The sequence below is a fragment of the Anser brachyrhynchus genome (genome assembly GCF_964034855.1).
Source record: "Anser brachyrhynchus genome assembly, chromosome: 6".
NCBI classification, from domain to species: Eukaryota; Metazoa; Chordata; class Aves; order Anseriformes; family Anatidae; genus Anser; species Anser brachyrhynchus.
Genome location: NC_137700.1, coordinates 23,143,852 through 23,167,527, shown reverse-complemented (window position 1 = coordinate 23,167,527; position 23,676 = coordinate 23,143,852). Strand labels below are relative to the sequence as shown.

The window sequence follows — 23,676 nt, the reverse complement described above, 5'->3', positions numbered from 1 at the left end:
TCTTAGTGATATCCAGCGCATTATTTGTGGCAGACATAAATTTTTCTTTGCAGATTGGCATTCAGAGGCACTTTGCAGGTACAGGGCATCCAGTTATGGAAGTGTGGGAGCATTATTGTCAGTGATGACAAAATTCCTGTAGAGAGGTGACTGTAGACGTGATTCACACCCTGCTGTTACAAACAGTTTGTTTTGTGCTGTGAAGCTGCAGGATGAGAGCTCCCAACTTTCATCTGGATAATTTGGTGTCTGTGTAACTTCTGCTCACTGGTGTTTTTTGGGAATTCACCTATGTATTGCTTTCTAAAGCATTAAAACTTCAGTCATTACAGCACTTGATTTTCTCCTGCTTGCTTGTGTGCACCCATCATCAATGTGTATCTCAGTATTATTTTTCAACAGAGAATATTTCATTATTTTGTCTTCACACAGCGCTTGCTTATCCCCAGACATCGCTTGTGTTAACAGTGCTTTTTGCTAATGGCTTTATCATTTCAACTTGTTCAGAGGTGTTTAGGGATGATATACAGTTTTGCAACTAAAATGCACCTACTGCATGTGAAAGGATTTGAAAATCTCGGCTCCTTGGAGCTAGTTGCAGTTTCTGAAATGGCTGGTTATTTCACTGATTTCTATAGTGACTGTTGCCTTGGCAGCAAAAGTCCTCACTTAGAGAATAAAAGCACTGTGCAAACATGAGGAAGGCATGATTTCATTTGGGAAAACTAATCTAGCTTCACCTTTTCCAACACCATCCCTCCCTTCCTGTAAATGCTGCTATTCCCTTTTCCCTACCTACTTCTACCCAGGGCTTTCTTCATTTGGGTTTCAGAGGACTTCAGGAGGAGATCAGGGATGAACAACTGTTGATCTTTTTCTGCTGTTTTTGTCTCATCAGTGTTAACGATGAGAAGTAATGTTTGTTTTTTTTTTTTTTTTTTTTTGCTGCGAGTTTAGAGGTAATAGGGAGCAAGCCAGCTTTAGGAAGGAGATGACTGCTCTCTGGACCATGCAGCCATCCCCCACAAAGTCTGCCTTCGCAGGGATGTCCATCACTCGCTCAGCAGTCAGCTGGCAGGCTTTGAAACTAAAATTGAAATTGTGACACCCAGCGTGAGTGCTTAGTTATCCTCCAACCAGACCTAGAGGCAGAAAATTGCAGGTTCTTCTGCACCTTGGCCACCTTGGTCAAGTACAGAGGTATAGTCAGCTGCTGATTTGATTGCAGGAAGATCCTGTTCTTTAATCAGAGGTAGATGCTCCCCAGTTCAACTCTAATGCTCAATTGCATCTCCTAAAAACGATGCAAAAGAGAAGAAATCTTATTCTGTGAGGTTTCCCAGTGCTCTCTCAATTACTTGTACAACCTGGCGTAGCCATGGTTATGGTATTGCAACCTCTGTGTAGCCAGGTTGAAGTGGTGGGGGGAGATACTTCACTTGCAGTGCTCCATGTCGTGAAATTGGAAAAGGATCTGAAGGTTTTGAGTTAGGACTTCAATATTCACTGGGAATATGGAGGAAAAGTTGTGTAAACATGAGAAGGTGGGGACTAGAGACCTTGCTCAGGTTACTTCGTCTTGCTCGGTCTTGTGATGGGTGTTTTGAGAGACTGGTTTTGTCCCGTGTCATTATTATTATGATGCAATCAGCATTATTATGATAATCACATTCTTATTTATAATTTGTTATCAGATACAGGCTCCTTAATGAAGCAGATCTGCTGCAGATGGAAGGAGCGTTTTAGTTGCCTGGCCTGAGCTCACAGCCCATGTCAGAGCTGGGAAGGCGTGGGTGTGTGCCGGTCATCTTGCATGCCTGAGCCCATGGACGTGGCCCTGCAGCGGCCGATGCCCATCTGCACCTTCTGTGGACAGGAGAAACATCACGTGGAAGCAGTGGGGACAGCAAGGGCTGTTAGTCTCCTGAATTGCTTTTGCAAACCTCATCTGATCAAGCTTTCAGAAATGCGTGATTGAAAATGGGAGGTATTTTTAATGTGACAAGCTGGGAGTTGTTAGTAAAGAAGCTTTTTTGCCTACTTGTCTTCTGTTAGACAAGCTATGAAATAAAGGCTTGAATGATAAATGTTGATTAGAACTTTTAGCTGTTCTTCCTTGTTTTAACTTTCAAAATGAGGTCTGCGTCCTCAGCAGAGTATTCTTTTTCCTCTCAGCCTTCCTCCCATGAGTATCAATTACTCCAACTTTATGGAAGGTGCTTAATAGTGATTTACTCGCCCGTGATGTGACAGCAGCAGGCTGAGATCACACCCAGTGGGTGCTGAACTTGTGCTCCCAGAACTGTCATCTCTGAGGTCTGAGGATTTCTGCTCCTTCACTCCTTGTGGATCCCGATGCTGTCAGTGTCTGTCTGCACAGGGTGAGACCCAGATTTCTAACAGGGATGAAAGTGTATGTCTGTGTGTATATGAGATAGGATTCTTCAGTTTTACAGCCAATAAAGTCTCTTAGGAAAAATGCTTTTACACTCTATAACGACACAAACAAAGGATTTGAGCAATCTTTATTCTTCTGCAGGGTATCTCTTAAAGGCAGTATTGATGGTGAGCTTAAAGAATAAAGTATATGCAGGTTTCTGAATTGATTGTATGTTTTTTTTTAAACCAATATTGCAGAGTCCCACAGTTTTACTGCAAGGCACACACATTTCCTATTTCTCATAAAGCTGCCAGGCCAGGTGCCATAGGAGGATATTATGTTTTTTGTTCTACTATCAGAGCAGCATTTGCAGCTGGCAACAGATTTTGATTTTTAGACTCCATGTAGAAATCATCTTAAAATCTACTGGTTCTGACCAGGTGAGAAGAGATGAAAGTATAATAAGTAATGAGATGTAATTTGAAGGTTGGCGGCATTTTCTTGAACAGTGATAAATACAGTTCTTTTGCATTGTAATCATCATGTGAGGGATCCTCTAGCAAGCAGGAGGCTTGCAATGTGTTGTCAAGGTCTGGACAGAAAGGCCGTGTGTAAGGATGATAATAGTTCAAGATGCTCTTTACTTCTTTGTAGCTTTCTGAGTGTTTGGGAAACTAGATTGCAGTCCCTCCAGATTTTAAAATGAATAATCCTTAATATTGCCCCACCTTGTGGTGTGTGCAGAGTGCTTCAACAACCCCAAATCCATGCTGAATTTGTAAAGCAAAACTTGCAGAGGCAGTTGATGCAGCTGTTCAGTGGCACAGGGAAATGACATCCTGCTGCAGGACAGAGCCAAGGTGTTATAACTGGATTCAAACATGAGTGACTTGGGCTCTTACTGCCATATCAAGAGTGTCACAGAAATGATGCCCCCTTCAAAAACAGCAAGCACCTGGACTGCTATAGAGAAGTCTGTCAGTATTAGTTGTGAGTTTGATGCTGAGCATTTTCTGGTGCTACATTCGTGGATTTCAGCCAGGATATCAACCCAAGGACACACGTAAAAGTGTATCTGCATTTTGTGATAGTGATATGCTCTCTGTATAAACACTGTGAATTCCCTGTGAATTACTGGTACATCACCTGAGACAGAAATATCGTGGACATCAAAAAGGTAATAGTGGCAGGGAGTAAGGGTACGGGTTCATGCTTGAGCTTCGTGCTGCAGCTGGTGCTGGATCCAGGATTTCATGTGCCCTGCAATAATGTGAGTACATTGAGTGCAACGCGGACTGGTGCAGTGGAGAGCTGAGCTACTCCTTCGGTGAAAGTCTTGTCAGAGTTCGTAATGTGGGTTAACATGCATAATTCAATCAATCCTGGTTTTCCATGTTCAGAGCTCTGTAACTAAACACCGATTTGCTAAACACAACTTGAATAATGAAGTGATCTGTGTCTAAAGGCCTTTCTCAGTACCATCCCATTGTAAAAAGAAAGAAGGAAAATAGAGCTGTATCTTTTCTTCCTGTGTTTTAAAATAGCATGGTATTCGCAATGGAGAATATTTATCTTCATCCCTGTTTGCTTCACGTATTTCATGCGTGTGCCTGGCATGAGCACTAAGTTAGAGGTGGTGTACCCAAAGTGTTGTGAGCCCTTTGTCCAAAGCTTTTTCTTCTATTAATCATCAGACCTAGGTGATTCCACAGAGAAGGTTAAAAAAAATAAAATAAAATTATGTTTCTTGCTCAATTTAGACGTTGTAGGTCAAAAAATATGTTTATATGCTGCATAGTCAAGTTTTGCAAAGGAACATAGGTCTGTATCTGTTTTGTACCTTTTATATTCAAATCTTGCCAGTATTATAGATGATTTTGTTTTCTCTGAGTGGAAGCTCTGTTCCATGTGACAAAATACAAACATACTCCGGTAGTTCGTAAGAAGCTAAAAATACTCTTTAAGCTGATAAAGGCATGATATGACTTCTGAAAATGCAAAGCAGTTTTTTCCTGTGCCGTTACTTTCTTTAAGTCACTTGGTGTTTATGAGACTGTGATCTTCTGCAGGAGAGACTTTGATAAGATGGGAGCAAAATCAAATAGTTGGGAAGGAAGCCTGGCAGGCTTGGTCAGTGGGATGGCAAGCTGGTAATAGGAGTACTCGATGTTTTTTTCTCTGCTCTGGAGAGGACTGTGTTTTGTATAAATATTTCACTCCTGGGCATTTGCTGTTGGTATACACTGCTGCGTCATCGTTGCATCGTGCTGAGGATTTTGCTGCCCATATCTTAGAAATGCAGTAAGAGATTCTAGCAAGTAACATCTGTTTTACTGTAAATTTTGTAATTGAACAGCTTTTCCACGCTTGCTATTTTTTCCAATTAACTGGATGTAGAACTTTCATTTTTCATAGAGCTCGGGTTGGGAGGAACCTCAGAGACCTCTGGTTCCAAGCCCCTGCCATAGGCAGAGACGCCACCCACTAGATCAGGTTGCTCAGGGCCTTGTTCAACCTGGCCTTAAACACCTCCAGGGATGGGGCATCCACAACCTCTCCGGGCAACCTGTGCCAGTGCCTCACCGTGCTCTGAGTGAAAAATTTCCTCCAAGCATCTAATCTAAATCTGCCCTCCCACAGTTGGCCTTCTGGGCTGCAAGCATGCACTGCTGGCTCACGTCAAGCTTTTTGTCCACTAAAACTCCCCAACTATTTCTCTACAGGGCTGCTCTCAGTGAGTTCTTCTCCCAGTCTGTACTCGTGTCAGGGATTGCCCCAACCCAGGTGCAGCACCCTGCACTTGTTGAACCTCATTCAGTTCACATGGGCCTACTTGTCAAGCTTTTCATCCACTATTTTTCTACTACTTCATTTGTAGCTTACTGTAGACATCTGAATTCTAGCAGTGTACCATGGAAACCATAAAATTTACCTTGAAGAGCTGCTAAACATCTGCTCTGCAAACTTAAATGCTTCGGTTTATTTTCAGCATAGCCTGTTTGGGCATTGATTTTCCTTCTGATACTTTTTCAGACCATATAGCTTTGCTTTATCTACATCGTTTTTTGTTGCTGACTTGTAGAAAAGCATTTGGTGTGGTACACTAGACTTCTTTTTTTTCCTTGCAGAACAGAAGCCAGGCATATCATTCAGTAACTAGGTGCAGTGTGTTTGATGAGATACCACTGGGTCGTGGGGGAAGAGAAGGTTTGTGACATGACCATTTGCTCTGTAAATCCTTAAATCTGTTAGTATTATGATTTTAAGAGGGGTTTGGGTACTGGTTATGGACCAGAACTGAACAGTAATAGAAAACCTCACAAATGTGGAGCAAAAAGGAGTCCTTGCCACAGCTGCAAAGCAGTGTTTTTAATACAAAATTGTTAATGCTCTTGAGTAGCCTGTAGCAAGCTCAGAAGGGACAGGGTGTGTACAAGTGCTAGCACTCAAGTTTATTAATCTTTTCCAGGCCTGAGTCTGGCTATTTTGCAGAAATTTTGTCTTTGAACATGAAACGCAAACTTTTGGTAAATACTCTCTTAATTACATTTTTCCCCCTTCCTCCACAGGAAGAAGAATGCCAACACGAATATGAACTGAACCATTTCCTGCACTTTTCACGGTGCCTGGGTGCTCGCATCAGATGGTTAGAGACAGAGACTTGTCTCTTGCCAAACTGCTTCCTCGGACAAGATGAAGCCAAGGAAGAGCTTTCTGATGCACTGGAGTCACAGTGACTGCTGCCCAATTTAAAATCAATGTGAGACTGCGCTCCAGCTGCCTGGCGAGATGAAAGAAGTGGTGTTGTGGTCGCCCGAAGAGGTGACAAATTGGCTAACAGAAAATGCTGTGCCGGAGTATTGTGAGCCGTTGAAGAGCTTCACTGGACAGGATTTGATCAACCTGACGGAGGAGGATTTCAAGAAGACACCTCTTTCCCGGGTGTCTTCCGACAGTGGACAGCGGCTATTGCACATGATTGAGACCTTAAAAATGGCTCATCACATCGAGGCTCACAAAAACGGGCACATCAATGGGCACATCCGCGTCAGCATGAGCAACACCACACATGAAAATGGCTTTAGTAGTAAAATGAAGCTGAACGGGGTGCCAAATGGGTATAAGAAGGAGATGATAAAGATCCCCATGCCAGAGCCAGAGCGCTCACAGTATCCCATGGAATGGGGGAAGACTTTCCTGGCTTTTATTTATGCACTTTTTTGTTTCATCTTTACCACAGTGACTATCTCAGTTGTTCATGAAAGAGTGCCTCCCAAGGAGGTGCAGCCTCCCCTACCAGATGCATTTTTTGATCGTTTTGATCGGGTGCAATGGGCCTTTTCTATTTGTGAAATTAACGGCATGATCCTTGTAGGACTGTGGTTTGTTCAGTGGCTGCTGTTAAAATACAAGTAAGTAAAATCTTCGGAAACCAAGTGCTCGTGTACATACTCATGACGGCTTTTGGAGGTCAGACACTGGTTTACATCCAAGTAAAATGAAGTTTGTTGTGATATTGCTGATTTTGGTATTCCAAACTGAAATAGATGCCATGCAATGGGCTCTGCAGTTTGTTTGGGCTTATTGTGCTAAATTGGGGAGTTCAGTCCAACTGCCACATCAGAAACCAAGGAACAGCACTGGTCTTGCTTGCCTGCAGAGTTAACTTGAGCCCTTTTCACATGTGAAAAACCTTGAATTGGATATAATGATGTTCTTAACTCAGTTGACTGTTCTGTCTAAATAAAAATGAGGACAACTTATGCTGACATAACTCATCAACTGTGAACTGACTTGGGATGGATTTAGTCTCACTGTAGTTTGCCTGATGTGAAGATCCTACCCTAAGTTTACAGTACTCTTGGACAAAAACAGCAGGCAGTGGTTTAGTCTGTGCACCTAAGCAGTGCTGCATAAAAAGTTTTGAAGTATATTTTCTGCTTGACATTAGGTGGGACAGGTAACACCAAGAACAGAGGATGTTGAAAGCTAACCATAAAGTACACAAAAGTGTAGATACGCAGTGAGTTTACAAGGTTATCTGGGTGCTTGCTCATACCTGGTCAGAATTGCAATGGTAAATTTGCCTGCGAGTGCAAGGCACTTACTTTTTATTCTCTACAGAGTGGATGTGCATGCTGATGCTTAATTTGGTATTTTTAAAGTGCCGTAAATCCACACCTTGGGCTGCCTTACCATGAGTGATCTGGTATAAATCCTTGTGCTGCTATGAATGTGAAGTCTTCAAAGTCAAGTGGCTTGAAGCAGTATGAAGTGGCACGCCACTTTTACTTTCAAAAACCAGATGCAAGCGTGCCCCACAACTGCCTCAACCCAAAGGGCTCTCTTCTCCTCTGCTAATGCAGGATCTCTTTCTTTACCTGTTCCCTGACTCTCTTATGTGGCTCCTATGTTTGAAAAAATAATAATTGGAAGGCGTATAACTTGGGCACCACCATGTTCAATACAAGATCCTTTGGTTTACAGGACTTCGTAATGACCGTAGAATTTTAGATTGCCCTTTTTCAAAAAAGTAAAACCAGATGCCACTCACTCTTGTAATGGAGAAAAACTTTAAAACTTAAATGTGAGCAGGTTGTTCACCAGCTTGCTAAGGTTACAGATGGCCTGAAAGGAGAGAATTGCTAAGCTAGGGCAGATACCTTTATGCAATATAGTTGTAGGTTTCCATAGCTAAATGTAGAAGTAATCCATAAGATGCTGTGAACTTCTCATTCCGGGGAGCTAATCCAGATACTGTGGAGACACAGCTTTTGCTTTGTGTCTTTTCACTAATGCACTGTGTATGAGCACTTCCTATAAAAAAAAAAAAAAAGCCTTATTTTATCAAATACAAAGGTCATTAATAGATAGAGTGAGCAATGGAAAAATAAATCAGTCCTGAGACTGTTTTTTTCACCTTTTCTGTTGCTTTATACTAGTTAATGTATTTTCTCAGCTGAAATTTCAAAACCATTGTATGTTTTTACAGAGATGGTGTTCCTTAAAGGAAAGTTTCTAGAATGGTTATTTTAGTCCATTTATTTTTATTATAGAAACTGTGAAACTGCCTTTTTTTTTTTTTTAACGTGCACACATTTATAGGAGGAAGACTACCCTGGTGTGTTCTCTTGTTCTGTTTATGGCTTTATCAGCTTCTGTATCAGATCCTACGTCAGTAGCTGCAGTGCTGAACTCTCCTCCCTGCTCTGGTCCAGCTGCCTACGGTGAAAAGGGGAACCGTAGACTTGGTGTCCCTGAGCATAAAATGTTCAAAACCAAGGGGAGCACCCAGAGAAGGCCATGTGGAAGTGCTCTCAAAAATGGAGTGTCAGGTTAATCGGGCAGTACAAGGGATCAAACACACAGTGATGAATTAAGAACAGCAGAATCCATAAGGTCCTTGGAGATTTCAAAGCAGTGGGGGATGGGTTGACTTGATAACAAAGTTTTATGGCATCGTTGATAGGTGTGGAGAGTTTTCCCTCCATTTACTTTGATGTATTCACTCATTCTTCCTCTAGTGTAAAGGGAAGTTGGAGTCACAGAGCTTTCCATTTTCATTACCAGTCCTGGACTGTGCCAGTCAGTATGTGTCCTGGTCACATACTGCTTTCTTGTTGTAAAGGAGCAGAGCTATCAAGGTCTGCGATCTGTCAGTATGCAGCAGAAGGAAAAAGCAGGAGAGATGCTTATGGGAACAGGATAGTGACACAGCTTTCTCCTGAGGACCTTGCTCTTGTGGCTTTGGTTGGTGTACCACAAAATGCTATAAAAGAGCTGAATCACTTTTGTGGCGTGGGTTATCACCTTCCTTTAGAACTTAATTCAAGAACAAAGGGAGGAAATTAAGCCAGATGGACCCTCGTCACTTTTCTGACTTCCAGTGGTGCCAGGGATGGCGATTGCCACAGCCCGTTGGAGATCTGAAGATGAGATGTGAAGCCAGGTGGTTGTTCAGATGAGAGCGCTACCGTTTGTGGCCCTCTCTGAGGGAAAGTTCAGGATCGCTGATGAACCAGAAGCATTATTGTCCATGAGCTGAATTGCAGCCAGTGGCTGGGTTGGACCTTTAACCAAAGGAGGCAGTTTCCTTGTTGCAGGCTTTTCCTGAAACACTTGTCTTTGTCAAGCAGTGAAACTCTTATTGCTCGTCATATTGCACCCATGTTTACCAATAGCCTGATTTCATCCCAGATGAGCCTGCTGTTCTCCCAGGAGACGAAGGCTGATAGGGGTGTGTCATTCATGATACTGATCACTCAGACCTTCCTTGTGTAGTCCAGGGATTGCATGATGGTGTCGAGTAAGACCTATGTGTCTTTTGTTGGACTACAAAGCTACGCCAAAATGGAAGAGGATGCTGGATGTGTTCACCCAGCTAACCATGGTGCAGACTTTCCCTTGGCCTCTGTTACTGCTTTCGTGCGTAAAAATTAATTTTAACTTCAGGCAGATAGTGGAGTTTCCATCTGCCTTTGCCCTGCCTGCTCAATGGCTTGCTCAGGAGTGAGGGTTTTGGTGCCAGGCACTAGATGTGACGCAAGGATCCATGCAGAGCACTGTCCGTGGCGTTTATGGCAGGGGGATTTGGCTGGTTTCACCAGAAATCAGGAGCGGGGTGGATGCTTGGCTGGGGACCCTGGGCTGCCCGAGCCTTTTTCCACAGACACAGCAGGGAGCCCGAGGAGCCCAGGCAAGCTGCCTGTCTGCAAGCACTGCCAAAGTCCTGTTAACTTCTCTGGGAAGCATTCCCAGATGGTTCAGGAGAAGCACAGCGATGGTTTTTGGCAGTGTTTGACATCTGATTCAGCCTGCGTGCTCACAGGATTGAAAAAGCTGCGTACTCGCTACCCACGTGAGGTGAGATCTGGATAGTTGTAGTAAAGTTCCTCCTGGCCAGTAATAAGCCTAGAGAGTGTACTTGTTAGCTGGCCCACACACGAGCAAAATCATGTTGAGAAAGAAAAAATATGAGGTCTTTTAGATTTTATTTTATTTTTTTAAAATTACAGTACAAAGCACTTTGATGCAGATTTTCCTAAGCTAAAGTACATAATTCATCTTTAAACCAAGTAGTTTCATGGGTAATGTTAATAAAAGCATTAATTGCTCAGCAAAACACTGCCACTTCTTTGGTCTCTTGAATGCAGTGCTGCTCAGTCTTTAATCCCCAACCTCACCTTTTGTCTTGATAGGAGGGTATAAAGAAAAGCAAGCTCCTGTATTGTTACAAAAGCCAGGCACACACGTGAGGTCTTTAACAGATCACCCTTCCAAGAGAAAAACTGTGCACCTAAACCACAGAGGAAAACCACTACCCCAGGGGCCATGGTGCCTTCAACTCAAGGTCTTTTCCAACCTAGATAATTCTGGGATTCTATGATTCAGTCCATGGAGCTACACTAATAAAGTATAATTTTTAACTCCCAGTTGTGTCCCTGTTTTCACTGGGGGGCGGGAGGACACTTGGAATGTTCTGTCTCAATAGCAGTGAGCAGTCAAGTGCAAAATGCGCTTATACTGTTATATTTGAAGCTTTTCTGATAAATTAGGACATTCACGTTGTTATTGATTTGGCACTGCAAAGTTGTACTCCTCTGAGAGTAGAGCACTACAGTTTAATAACTCTGTCAAAAACTTTAAAAACTAAAAAACAAATGGCCAATTCCAGCTTTGAAAGAGCTCAGCTCAGTAAAAATGTTTTGTTTGTTTTTTAACAGTGAAAGCTTTAAGATAGCAACAAATGAATGTCAGGACTTGCAGCTTGTATTACAAACCTTGTAGTACCCAAATTATCCTAAGTATAAATAGCAATGATTTAAAATCAACCCAGACAAAAAGGGCCTGTAGCAGCAGGACACAGCAGTGATTAAATTCATGAACTGCTGTAATTGGATATGCCCTCCGTTTCATAAAGCCGTTGGTGATTTCTCTTTGCTGAAAGCTACGCAAGACAGATATAGTTTGCTTTCCATCCTGATGGGTGTGCTGGAAGGGATTTAATTGCCGTGGTTCTTTCCTTATGACATTTTACTTGCTAGGTAGCAGTGAAACTCAGTAGGCCTGTTTTGGGGCTGGCAGTCACTTCCAAGTCAAACTTGCAGCCCTTTACAATGGGTGCTCTCACTGTTTCTGCAGAACTGCCCTATGTTACCCCAGAATTCAGCAACTTACTGGCAGCCATCACTGAGTGAATCTCATGCAGCTACAGCTGCTTGCCTGGAGAGTGCTTTCCTATGGAAACACCCTATCCTGTGGCCAATGCAGCTCTAAGTTTATATTTGGGATGTTTTATTGCTGATGTGAATTGCTTCCTCTCTTAATGCCGCTCAATAAAGATATGTTCTCATTCATTTGGGTCATACAAGCTATTTCTTCTAAAGCAATCCTTTGTAATTACTAAAGGGTGTGTGTCAGCAGAAATTAACTTACAATATTTTCTTTATAAGATGAAAGGCAGTAACTTTATCCCCTGCTTTGAATGGAAAATTAGTGACCAATCTAAGTTAATGGAGGGGTGTGGGGCATGAAATCCCTTTTAATGTCTTCAGCACTAAATCTGAGCAGGCTTTTGTATTCTAATCCTTAAATTTCATGTAATCAACTTCATGGGTAATGTTAGTTGAGTTGTTTGTGTACTTCTGACCTGTAAAGCGTGGGAATATTTGTAAAGGAATTCAGTATCCACAGGTGCAAGTTGGTATACATGAATAAGTCATGAATTTCAAAAGCATCAAGAAGAGAAAAGTAAATAGCTTGTGTGTTTTATTTACTCTTGCATGTTGTATTTGCATTGAGTAACCTCCTTTTTCTTTTTCCTCTTTTTTTTTTCTTCTAGGTCTATAATTAGCAGAAGATTTTTCTGTATAGTTGGCACACTATACTTGTATCGGTGTATTACAATGTATGTAACTACACTCCCAGTACCTGGCATGCATTTCAAGTGTTCTCCAAAGGTAAACTTCATCTCGCTACTTTTCTTTATTTTAATCTTCATGTTTTCCCCTTGTCCTGCTGATGCCAAAACCGTGAGCAGTCCTTTTGCAGTGATTGCTACTAATTTGAAATACCAACTTGGCATCACAGGGAGACTTCCATCTGCAGATCATCAGCTTCCCTCTTGGCTAAGGTGCTGACAATTTGCTTTTGGGCAGGGCAAGCATTTTCATCCTTCAAAAAGTGTAAATCTATGTAATTTCTCTAGCAGTTGGAACTGATTTATATGTTCAGCATTTTTTTGTCTCCATTGAAGTGGTCAAAGGTTGCTACCTACAGAAGTTCCATATGTGACACATTTCTAAACACTTCAGTGTGTCAAATCTGATTATGATTTGTACTTGAAATTGACCCAAAGAGACTTTTTAAGGACGGTTTTACATGAAAAACTCTCCCCTTTGCTGCTATTTGCCCCTGCATATATTGCAATTGTGTTAGTGCAAACACTTGCCCCCCTCCTCCTTGAACTAGCTCTGTTTGTTGTGCCAAAAAATAAAACAGTCTTAAGAAAACCATGGCTGAAACCAAGTTACTGAGATGGAGTTGTTTAGACAAATCTCTTTAAGTCAATGTTGAAGGGTAATTCACGGTAATTCATGAAACAAGGAGTGTTGTTGTATCCTCAGTAAGTTTGCAGATGACACCAAGTTGGGGGGATGTGTTGATCTGCTCGAGGGTAGGAGGGCTCTGCAGAGGAATCTGGATAGGCTGGATTGAGGCCAACGGTACGAGGTTCAGCAAGGCCAAGTGCCAGCTCCTGCACTTCGGTCACAACAACCCCATGCAACGCTACAGGCTTGGGGCAGGGTGGCTGGAAAGCTGTGCAGAGGAAAAGGACCTGGGGGTGTTGGTCGATGCTCCCCTGAACATGAGCCAGCAGTGTGCCCAGGTGGCCAAGAAGGCCAACGGCATCCTGGCTTGTGTCAGGACTAGTGCAGCCAGCAGGACCAGGGAGGTGATCGTCCTCTTGTACTCTGCTCTGGTGAGGCCGCACCTCGAGTACTGTGTTCAGCTTTGGGCCCCTCACTACAAGAAGGCCATCGAGGCCCTGGAGCGTGTCCAGAGAAGGGCTACGAAGCTGGTGAAGGGCCTGGTACACAAGTCCTGTGAGGAGCAGCTGAGGGCACTGGGGTTGCTTAGTCTGGAGCAGAGGAGGCTCAGGGGAGATCTTATTGACCTTACTACAATTACCTTAACGGAGGTTGTAGTGAGGTGGGGATCAGGCTCTTGTCCCAAGCAGCAAGTGATGAGATGAGGGGAAAGGGCCTCAAGTTGTGCCATGGGAGGTTTAGGTTGAGTATTAGGAGTTTTTCAGTCTTTACTGAGAGAGTTGTGTGGCATTGGAACAGGCTGCCCAGGGAGGTGGTTGAGTCACCACCCCTGGAGGCCTTCGGGAAACATGTAGCGGTAGAACTCAGTAACATGGTTTAGTGGTGGACTTGTCGGTACCATGTTAAGGGTTGGACTAGATGATCTTAGAGATCTTTTCCAACCTGAATGATTTGGTGATTCCATGATCCATCTCTCTCACACAGCATAGGAAACAAGGTTTGTGTATTAGACGCACAGGTTCTTTCTCCATAGCAGTTCGTTTTCTTGCCCCTTCTACGTAAGTTGTAGCACAGACAGGAGGAAGGGGGGGGACGGGGACTAATTTCTGTGAAACATCTGAACATCTTTAGCATGCACAGTTCAGCAGGTTTGTGTGCACAACCATGAATTAGATGACAGGTAGCAAAGTCATAAATCAAGATTGTGTTTTGGCTTGATACACGTGCTGTCACAACTTTGTTGAAGATTGCTGGTACATACAAGCCTGTGGGACAAACAAAGCTGAAACGCTTGGGTTCCTCAGGGAAGTAAAGCCAACAAACGTGCTGTATTGTTTATTTGACAGCCCAGAGGACTTGCCAAGCCACATGTGGCTTCTTGAGGGACCTAAGTCTTTTGTAAAGAAAAGTGAGGGGGAGAGGAGTCAACATTGTATTTGATCAGTCAGCTATTATGAAACTTAAAAAAACACACAGGGAGCAAAGTGAGTAAATCTGCCATTTTTGTAAATTTACAGCATTGGCAAGTTGTTCTCATTACTCAATGAGCTTGTTCTCATTACTCAGACAAGCCAATGTTGTGTCCTTCTATTGCCCTGCTTAAAAAGATCAGCTGGGCTTTCTTGACAGCTATAAATACAGTGGTGGGAAAAAGCTTCTCAACACCTTACTGAGCTGCAGGGGATTGCGAAGAGCAGTTTTGGGGAGCATTTTTAAGTTTTGTAAGGAACTGCAAGCAGGAAATATTTAAATGCTACAAAAGCTTTGTGTAGATCTGTCCAAAAAGTACAATTTCCTATTGTTAAAGCAAGAAGGAGCTTTAAAACAAAGGAGGATGATACGTGCAATGGCCAGTCGGGGGTTCTATGTTCTTGTCTGGCTGTTAAATGGTTACTGTGGACGATAAAATGAGGTAAGGATCCAGCACGCTGAGTGCACTGATCCATTTGGCTGCCTCCTTTGAGCTCAGATGGTTCCTGCTTCCTGCTGGGTCCCGGAGGTGCTCAGCACATCCTGGTTGGGCTTTTCCCACAGCGCACATTTTTGTGGTTTTGTTTAACAGTTGGGCTGGTGTTAGAGCTGGAAGCAGCAAAAGCAAGGTCTGGGGACGCTGTCGACTGCCTGTAGGGCACTTGGTAGGAAGGAAAGGGGCAAGAAGATCTTGGTTTGCTTCGATTTGGCTTTCCAAAGGCAAATTGAAGGTTTTCAGAAACACATTCTGAGCCAACATGGTGTGTTGGAGGTCGTTCAGAGCATATCCCTCGGGTGTGAGGAACGTCCCTGTTGCTCGTGTGGATTGTGTGAATGGAAGCCCTTGCAGAATTGGCACCGTGTGCTGACAAACACCATTTCTTGTTCTTTTGCAATGTGAGGTGGGAAGAAATGATTTTGAAGGCTTTTCAAGGCAGGGCAGGGGCTGCCATAGATGTTGAAGTGAGTGAGATGCTCTATTTTGTGTGTTAAATGTGACGTTAGGCAGCTGGATGTACAGGTTGGGCAGTTCATCTTATTTTCTGTTGGATTATCATCTGTAGGGCTTGTGTTGTTATGAACAAGATCAGTTAAATAAAGTTTGATTTATTTGAAGTGCTTTGCCTCTTGAACAGAAGGGAAAACAGATGTTTAAAGAACATGACAAATTTCTAACTATAGCTGGGAATATTTTTAACCCCTTTTCTTTTTGTGAAACTGTATTTTTGAGACTGTATTGCAGAATTCCTAGGTTTTCCAATAGTCATTATTTTGATCCTCACTGCACATATGTGGCATCTCCCAAGGATATAATGAATAAAAAGTCTGAACCTATTACCTCTGCTTGAAGATTCCTGCTAAAATATTTTCCCGCACAGCCATGAACTTTAGCAAAGGCTGCCAGCAAGACCTCAGATAAAGATTATGCCATGGTAGCAGTAATAAGTATTTATGAATAACAGAAAACAATTTTTGCTCACCTGCCTGTTTTACCATAAGTGTGGCACTCTTGAGTGTAGGCACAGACAGGAGTTTAACACTTCTCGGACCGTTCTTCTGATTCAGTATTATACTGAAAAATGCCATGTTTTTCATCGCAACCAAAAGTGACCAGGTAAAGGGATTTTTTACACATGTGCATACTTTCATAAATATCTGTATGTGTAAATAATATTTCCTTCTTCATTCTATTCTGTGAGTGTAGGAGAAAACAGTAATCCTTCAGATGATTGTATTTATAGGGAATTGTAATAATTTCTTTGACTTCCTATCTTGGGAATACTTCAAATAAAATAATACTCGAAACAAATGAATGCAGGTGTGTGCAGCCTGTACTCACGTGAAGACTTGCTATAATGCATGCAAAGGATCATTAAAAAAAAAAAAAGTCTCATTTCCAGTCTTTTTTCTTTTCCTCTGGAAATATATTGCTGGCTTTTGGGAAAGGTGGTAGGATTTACTGAATAAAAAGCAACGCAAAAAGAGAGAATAAGAGAGAGACAAAGTTGCTGGCTAATGCCATGCTTTAAATTTAGGAAAGTTACTGCTGATACGTTACCACACGTTTGTGTTTCACTCTTTCACCAGCTATTTGGAGACTGGGAATCTCATCTGCGAAGGATAATGAAACTGATTGCTGGTGGAGGATTGTCCATCACAGGATCCCACAACATGTGCGGCGACTATCTGTACAGCGGTCACACCGTCATATTAACTCTTACATACTTATTTATCAAAGAGTGTAAGTTTGTCACTGTTCATGGTGAATTTCCTGTTGTATAAATTATCTGCTTATTAAAGCATTATTGTGATTAGTAAATACAATTAAAGTAAAAATGCACCCCTTTCAATTAAAGAAAAGTAACACTACTTCAAGGACATAGGCCTTACTGAAAAAGAAAACTTTGGAGACAAAGCTAAACGCTTTACTATGTAGATGACTGAATTATGCATTTTATTTCAGAACTGTTTTCTTTAAAATATAGTTTATACTTTCACTGCACCCTGCCTGATGAGTGGTACTTTAACTATGTATCTCCTTGTCTAGGGAGAGATAGATGCCATGCTAAATGCAAGGTTGCTCATTTTGCAAGAATTAATGCATACATTTATCTCCTATGGAAGGCAGGAGGAATGGATTGTCAGCTATATAGAGTCTATATTGAAGTACAAAACAGTGGATGCTACAGACCACAATACATTAGATTTTTATGTGTCAGGCCTCTTAAAGATTTCATAACCTTTCTATTTTCCAAGTATCTTATTAAATTGTTCTCGTAGGTAGAGTCACACCCTAAGAGAATGATGCTTCTTTTGTGATCTCAGCATTCCTGCTCTTAATCTTAACGCTGGCGTCACACTATCCACTCAGGATTGCAGGCTGTGTCCTCTGCTAATTACAGCAGTAGTCTTGAGCACCAATAACATTACACTTTGAAATAATCATTGCTTGTGCTTCTTTACAGATTCCCCACGGCGACTCTGGTGGTATCACTGGCTTTGCTGGACGCTCAGCATGGTTGGGATGTTCTGCATCCTCCTTGCTCATGACCACTACACTGTGGACGTGGTGGTGGCTTACTACATCACTACAAGACTTTTCTGGTGGTATCACACGATGGCCAACCAGCAAGTGAGTTTCTCCCAGTCTCTGGATCCACATGGCTCTGCTTGCTGTAGCGTGGCAGTGGGTGAATATCCACACTTTGCCTTGAGCCTTTCTGCAGAAGTAGGAATGGACAAGCACCCATCTCTTGTGAAGCACCCTGCTCTTCCCCCTTCACTTTGGGCTTGCAGGAAAGAAGAAGAGTCATCAGTTGGGTTCATCTTGTGCCTTGACCGCAAATAATATCTGAAGGTGTTCCTGCAGGCAGGCAAGCAGGCCTACCTCCTTTGGCTGTGTAACCTCATTTTTTTGAAGTTTCTCTGAATTTGGGCTGAAGAGGTTTTGTTGTATTAGAGCAAACCATTTGGAAGTGGTACTTCTTTAAGCTACCTGGGTACCAGAATACCTTGTATTCTGTTGTGTGCCCTTTATTTGAGTGATAGGTCTCTTGAAGAACAGTATGAGGCTTCACAAAAAATGAACCAGTTTTTCAAAGTGTTTCCAAGTGGGTAAGTTCGCTCCTCTAACCAAGGGAAATACTTTCCTTTTGGAGGATGGTGGGTGAGAGCCCAGGCTGCTCCTGTCCTAAGGTCTGTGCCTGAGAAGACATGAAAAATGGGGTGATGGGGGAAATACTGAGAAGAAGGAGCTGCTTAGGAGGAGATGCATCACATGATGGGAGATAACAAAGTATGTTTTTTACAACACTGAAATACTTGATCAGAGAGCAGCCATAAGTGTTACGAAGGTCTAAATGAGGTCTTGTGCCATTTTCATTGTTCTTACTTTCCTGTCAGTGAACTGGATAAGCTAGTGAAAAGATGAGCTTACCATTGCCTAAGAATGTGAACAAAAATGCACAATTCTGTTATCTGTGGAGAGGACGCATAGTGAGTTAAGAGAAACTTAAGGTAACTTTTCTTAGGTCTGTAACAACAAATCAGTGTCCAAGTATTTTTTTTTTTCTACACAACATGGAGAAGATATTTTGCTTGCCTGTTGCATATGAGTCCAGTTTATTACGCTTGATAAAAGCCTCCTGTGATGGTAGGAAGTTAGTTAATATTATGGCAGTGATGATTTTTAGTTCATACCAGGGTCGTCTAGCTACCATGGCATATATTATTCCTGTGGCTTTGATTCTGCTTGAAGCAGTACCCCACAGTCAAGCCTTGTTGTAGATTTCTCCCTCCAAATGCCTGATTGCAAAGAATGCAGCTTAATGTTCAGCCAGTTCAGGACCTGCTGTGTTTGACAGCAATCTGTGTTTAAACTTCCTATCTGTTGTCATATAGCACTGGACTGAGTTCCATGCCTCAGATTTGCTCCTGTGCTCTGTCAGAATGACAGTGCTGAGTGGCCATGTTTCCGAGCTGGAAGCTAATGAAGCCAGAGTTACCCTGAGTGCTACTGAGGACTTGCTTCAGAAAAACTCTTCGCCTTCATGTATAGAAATGTACCTGTTTTGCTGCATGGTGTGACTCACAGAAGATGGCTCAGCATTGCTTCCCTAATCTGCTGGGATGTTGGGAAATGCCAATCCCTGGCTCCTTACCTGGGCGTGCCTTTGTGTCCTAGTGCCTCTTCCTGGTGCTGCTCCACGTGCAGAGGCCCGTGGCTTGTGACTGACCTTAAAATTGAAAGCAGAAGTAACCCCAGCATTAAAGACAATTTTTTTTTTAATGTGTGAGTTTATAACACAGAAAGAAAGCTTGGTATACGAGTCCTGTGTTTACACTTCCCAGTGGGCTGATACAGCTCTTCCCTGTTCTGTCATAGCAAACGTGCAGCGAGGTAGTTGCATGACTTCCTCACCCACTCCTTTCGTCTCAGCAGTGGCATGCTTTTGCTAGAAGAAGCAAATGGGTGGGTGGATGTGGTTTGAGAGCATGCGGAGGCTGGGGCAGGGTTCGCTCCCTCCTCTGGATGGGTTGAGGTGCCTTGCTCACTGGTGTGCATGCACACAAGTGGACTTGCAAAGGATTCTGGAGCTACAGATAATTTCAAATATAGTTATGGAAACAGCCATGCTTTGGGGCGGGTCTTTTCCATTCCCAACAGAGAGGTGAGATTGACCTTTCTTGCCCATCACTTTTTTCCAATGGGGCTGTTTAGCAGCTGAGGACTTGGAAATGACGGTGAGCCACTTCAGAGCAACTGGTCATGTGTGCAGGAAGGCTGTGGAAAAGTATCTTGGCTCCTCTGGATCTTTGTCCTTGTAGATTTGTTTGGCAGGTATCTACACATACCAAGAGATTTTTGGAAACAGCTGTAAGCAGAATGCCACTGATGTATGGTAGAAATCAACATGCAGTGAAGTCATGCAAGTGGTATGCTCTCTTGTAATTTTTTTTTCCTAATTATCTTTCTGCAGGTGCTAAAAGAAGCTTCCCAAACCAACCTCCTTGCGAGGGTCTGGTGGTACAAGCCCTTCCAGTACTTCGAAAAGAATGTCCAAGGAATTGTACCTCGCTCCTACCACTGGCCCTTCCCCTGGCCGGTGCTGCATCGAGGCAGGCAGGTGAAATACAGCCGACTGGTGAATGACACATAACAGTGTGTTGATGGACAAAATGGGGGGGAAAAGGACCTGTCCCAAGTGCTAAGAACTCCATACGAGAAGATGCCATAAAAAATAAAAAAATCAACCCCTCCCTAACCCTTTCTTTTAACAGTTACCTTGACTTAATCTATTCAGTTACCTGGTAAGCACTGTGATCTTTTTTTCTCTCCAAAGGATCTGCGTTGGACAACAATAAAGAAAATTTAACTTATCATGCACTGTTACACATTTCTTGTTAATAGATTTGGGATTTTCATTACCCATCACCATGTTCCTTTGTATATGATGCGAGAGCATAAATGAAATCTTTTCTATCATAAGTTCTGGTCTTTCCAGTCACGTCTGGGAATAATGCATATTATTTTCTTGGGAAAACATACTTTTCATATCTCTTGCCCCAAAGATTGGGCTGTAAGCCATTTTCTAGCAAATGACTATATGAAGGTTTCTGAATACCTGCCTTGGGGTAAAATCAAGAAATCTTTCTACCTGTTGCACCGTGATACAAATAAGATGATAGACACAGGAAGGTTTGGTAATCTTGATTTTGTAGAATCTGCAGTGACTGTGTCAAAAAGTGTGCAAAAAAAAAAGTTGTAAAGTGATTTTCTAAGTATTTCCTAACTTTATTTTTCAAAATGTGTATGAAAATTAAATTTAAAAAGATTTTTACATGTCAGAGAATAGAGAGTTAAAATTTAAAGAAAATGCTTCTTGGGAGAGAGAGATTTGTCTATGTTTCTAGTGCCTTTCTTGTCTTGATTGTATGGTTAGTAGGCAGTCTTAAATGTTTTTATTTAAAATAAAGTATTCCATGAAAGCAGAATTATATATACTGTATAATTACTAATTTTTGCATTTATAGATAAATTAAACTGGAAATTTGCTTATAATGTTGAAATTGCCATGTCTAGGGAAAAACCAAATAGAAAGGGTCAGATCTTGTTCACACATTGTGGGCAGATCATACTAAATATATCACTTTATTGTCTACTTGGTAGCTGTATTTTAAAAAGAAAACAGCCATGAATTCCTGTTTTTTAAGAATTTTACAAATGATCACTGAGTGAACTAGGAGTGGTTTCTCCATCCCGTATTGAGATGTTGTTGAAAAACAACAAAGATATTCTATTTCTTTAAAATATTTGTGCAGAAACTGCATGTAATTATAAGTTTCACTCCTACCATACATACTGTATGTCTGGGGAAGTATTCTATCCTAATCTTGCCAATGTGCAGAACAAAATAGTTTTTTTAAGAATGATGAAGAGAAAATATATATATAAATATATATATATATATCCATTCTGTATTTTACGTGAAGCAGAGTTATCTTCTGTAGGGTTTTTGTGTATTCACAAGGTGATATTTGTATTGTAAAACAACAATGGTGAAGGAAAATAAAAAGGCTTTTGAAAAATGTAGTTTCCTTTATCTTCTTAATATTAATTTTAAATTTAAAGTTGGGTTTATTCTTCTTAACTTTGCCTTTAATTTTACATGTTATTGCACTGTAGGCCATCAAATTTGGACTGTATGGAAACTGCATTAATTTTGAATTGCTGTTCACCTTTGGCAAATCAGTGCCTTATCAGAAGTAAATGCTATGCAATAGATTCTGAACGTTTGGGAGCTGGGAGCAGATCTGAGAAGCCTTCCTTGGAACCATCACCAGGGCTTGAAAAATCTACCCCAAAACTGCTGGGATGGAGCACATTGCAGGGTAAACACCCATAACCCCAGGAGCTACCAATCTTGTTGCTTTAACTGAGAAAAAAAAAAAAGTCAAATTTCTGTGAGTACATTATGGTGAAATTGGTGAAGTGTCATTTTTTAATTTTATTTTTTGATGATTTCTCTCTACTTCTCTGCCCTGTTTCTCAGCCTAAGACCGCCTTGAAGAATCAATCCCGTGTTCTGCTGCTTTGCCTTGCTGTTGCTTGGGATGCTAGACAAGACTAACCCATTTCTTACCACTTCGCCCTGGGAGGGATTTCCTCATGTCCCACATTTCTTTGCAAAACTCTTTGCAACAGCATTTGCAGAGCTGTCTGTGAATTTCAGGGATTAGCTCCGCATGCTTTGCCTTGAGTTGGGAGTTATTATCTTTGCAACTATGTGGTTGAAAGCTGAGTTTAAAAAAGCTAACCCATCCAGAGATGATTGCTTGAGAGACTTCATGCTCCCAGACATAAATGAATGAGTAGATTTTTCAAGACCTGGCGTCACGCACATCAAAACCATTGACATAAGTAAATGTATGGATATATGCACATGACATTAAATGGAATCTGCTGAATTCTGCATTGTAGTGTCTGACTTACTGCATGGATCTGGCTAAACATGGTTTCATTTTTTCACAGAAGAGCTGTGCTGTAATAAAGCATGCTGTCTTCAGAATAACTGGGCAGGCAGTGACATTAAGCTCAGCAATACGGCATAGCTCTTGTCACTGCCAAGTCTGGAGGAGGGGACCAAGGGAACAGATAGAGGACAAAATTCTGTGTCAGTGCTAACTGCAGGCTGCGGTGCTCGTGCTGCCTTGTTCCTCTCCTTCCTGTCAGTAGCAGTGAATATATGCTCAGCAGTGCCAGCTGTTTAAGGTGGGCAATGGCTTGCGATGGCGCTAACGTTGCGGGTGGTGGAGTGCAGCTGCTTGTTGTTCAGCATTTCAGTAATGATTGGGGATCTCACATTTCCCACCGTCAGAACACCAGCTGCGTTTCCCCCAGGTTACTCAGGTATGATGCTTGTACCCTGATGCTGCTGCCTTCACTCCCTGAAGGAGCGTAGCCAAGAGGTGCTGCTGGAGGCTTCTAACACCCTCTGGAGCAGGGTATTTCTGGGGTAAGCTTCTTGGGCAACTTCCAGGGGCAATCCTGTCCCCATCCTGAGGCTGAACCACCGCTTGCTCATCCCCTTGCTCTGGGATGCCCCATCCCAGTTTCGTTTTCAGTCCTTTCAGGTGGGGAAAGTTTTGAGACCTGTAAAATACAGAGAGGGAAAGTTCTTGAGGAGCACAGGCCAAGCAAGGGCAACAACCACTTGTCTTTTTTGTTTTCTGCAATGATCGATTATTGCCCATCAAGCTCAGCCCTCCTGCTTTGACTTGGGGGCGGCTGCACCCCTTTGCCCTTTGCTTGTCCTTGTTCTGGTGGCAGGGTATTGGAGTGCTCCCCAAGGACGAGCCACCACGAGTTACTGCTCCAGCAGCTTTCCCAGTCTGATTCAGCAGCTGTTGGAGCAAACATTCACGTATGTATTTGCAGGAAGGATTTGTGGCTTCCTATTGACTATTTCCTAGGGACTGCTTCCAGACCCCACCTACCAGCAGAGATGAACCCTCCATGTGGTGCAGCGTGGTGTTCCCATGCATCTCAAGAATACACATAGCAAAAAATCAACACCAATTTTCTTACACGGGCCCAGCATTTGGAAGTCTAGCAAGTTTTGGGAGCAGGAAGGAACCCCCCGACTTGGTTGCAGGTGGTTTTCAGCAGCAGCTCTGGACCTGGTGGTTCACGTCACTGGCAGGCAGTTGGTGTGTAATGGGCGTAGAGCAGCCCAGCCTCTATCTTCTGCCCAATTTTTTCACAGGTACAGCTGG

The 23,676-nt window shown here is 42.5% G+C and overlaps 1 protein-coding gene across 19 annotated transcripts in view; it reads left to right on the top strand.

Annotated features, from left to right (window-relative positions):
• Positions 1-21,489, top strand: part of SGMS1 (sphingomyelin synthase 1) — a 92,710-nt gene extending 71,221 nt beyond the window's left edge. For 16 of the 19 annotated variants that reach the window (XM_080598490.1, XM_080598482.1, XM_080598478.1 and 13 more), the window contains 5 exons: positions 5,950-6,792; positions 12,222-12,339; positions 16,489-16,642; positions 17,367-17,533; positions 19,881-21,489. In XM_080598490.1, the coding sequence (XP_080454616.1) occupies positions 6,170-6,792; positions 12,222-12,339; positions 16,489-16,642; positions 17,367-17,533; positions 19,881-20,060 (1,242 nt within the window). In that variant the 5' untranslated portion in view covers positions 5,950-6,169 and the 3' untranslated portion in view covers positions 20,061-21,489. Of the gene's footprint in view, positions 1-5,508; positions 5,588-5,949; positions 6,793-12,221; positions 12,340-16,488; positions 16,643-17,366; positions 17,534-19,880 lie in introns of all 19 variants that reach the window. The other 3 variants (XM_080598483.1, XM_080598479.1, XM_080598480.1) reach the window with 1 other exon arrangement.
• The last annotated feature ends 2,187 nt before the right edge of the window (positions 21,490-23,676 follow it).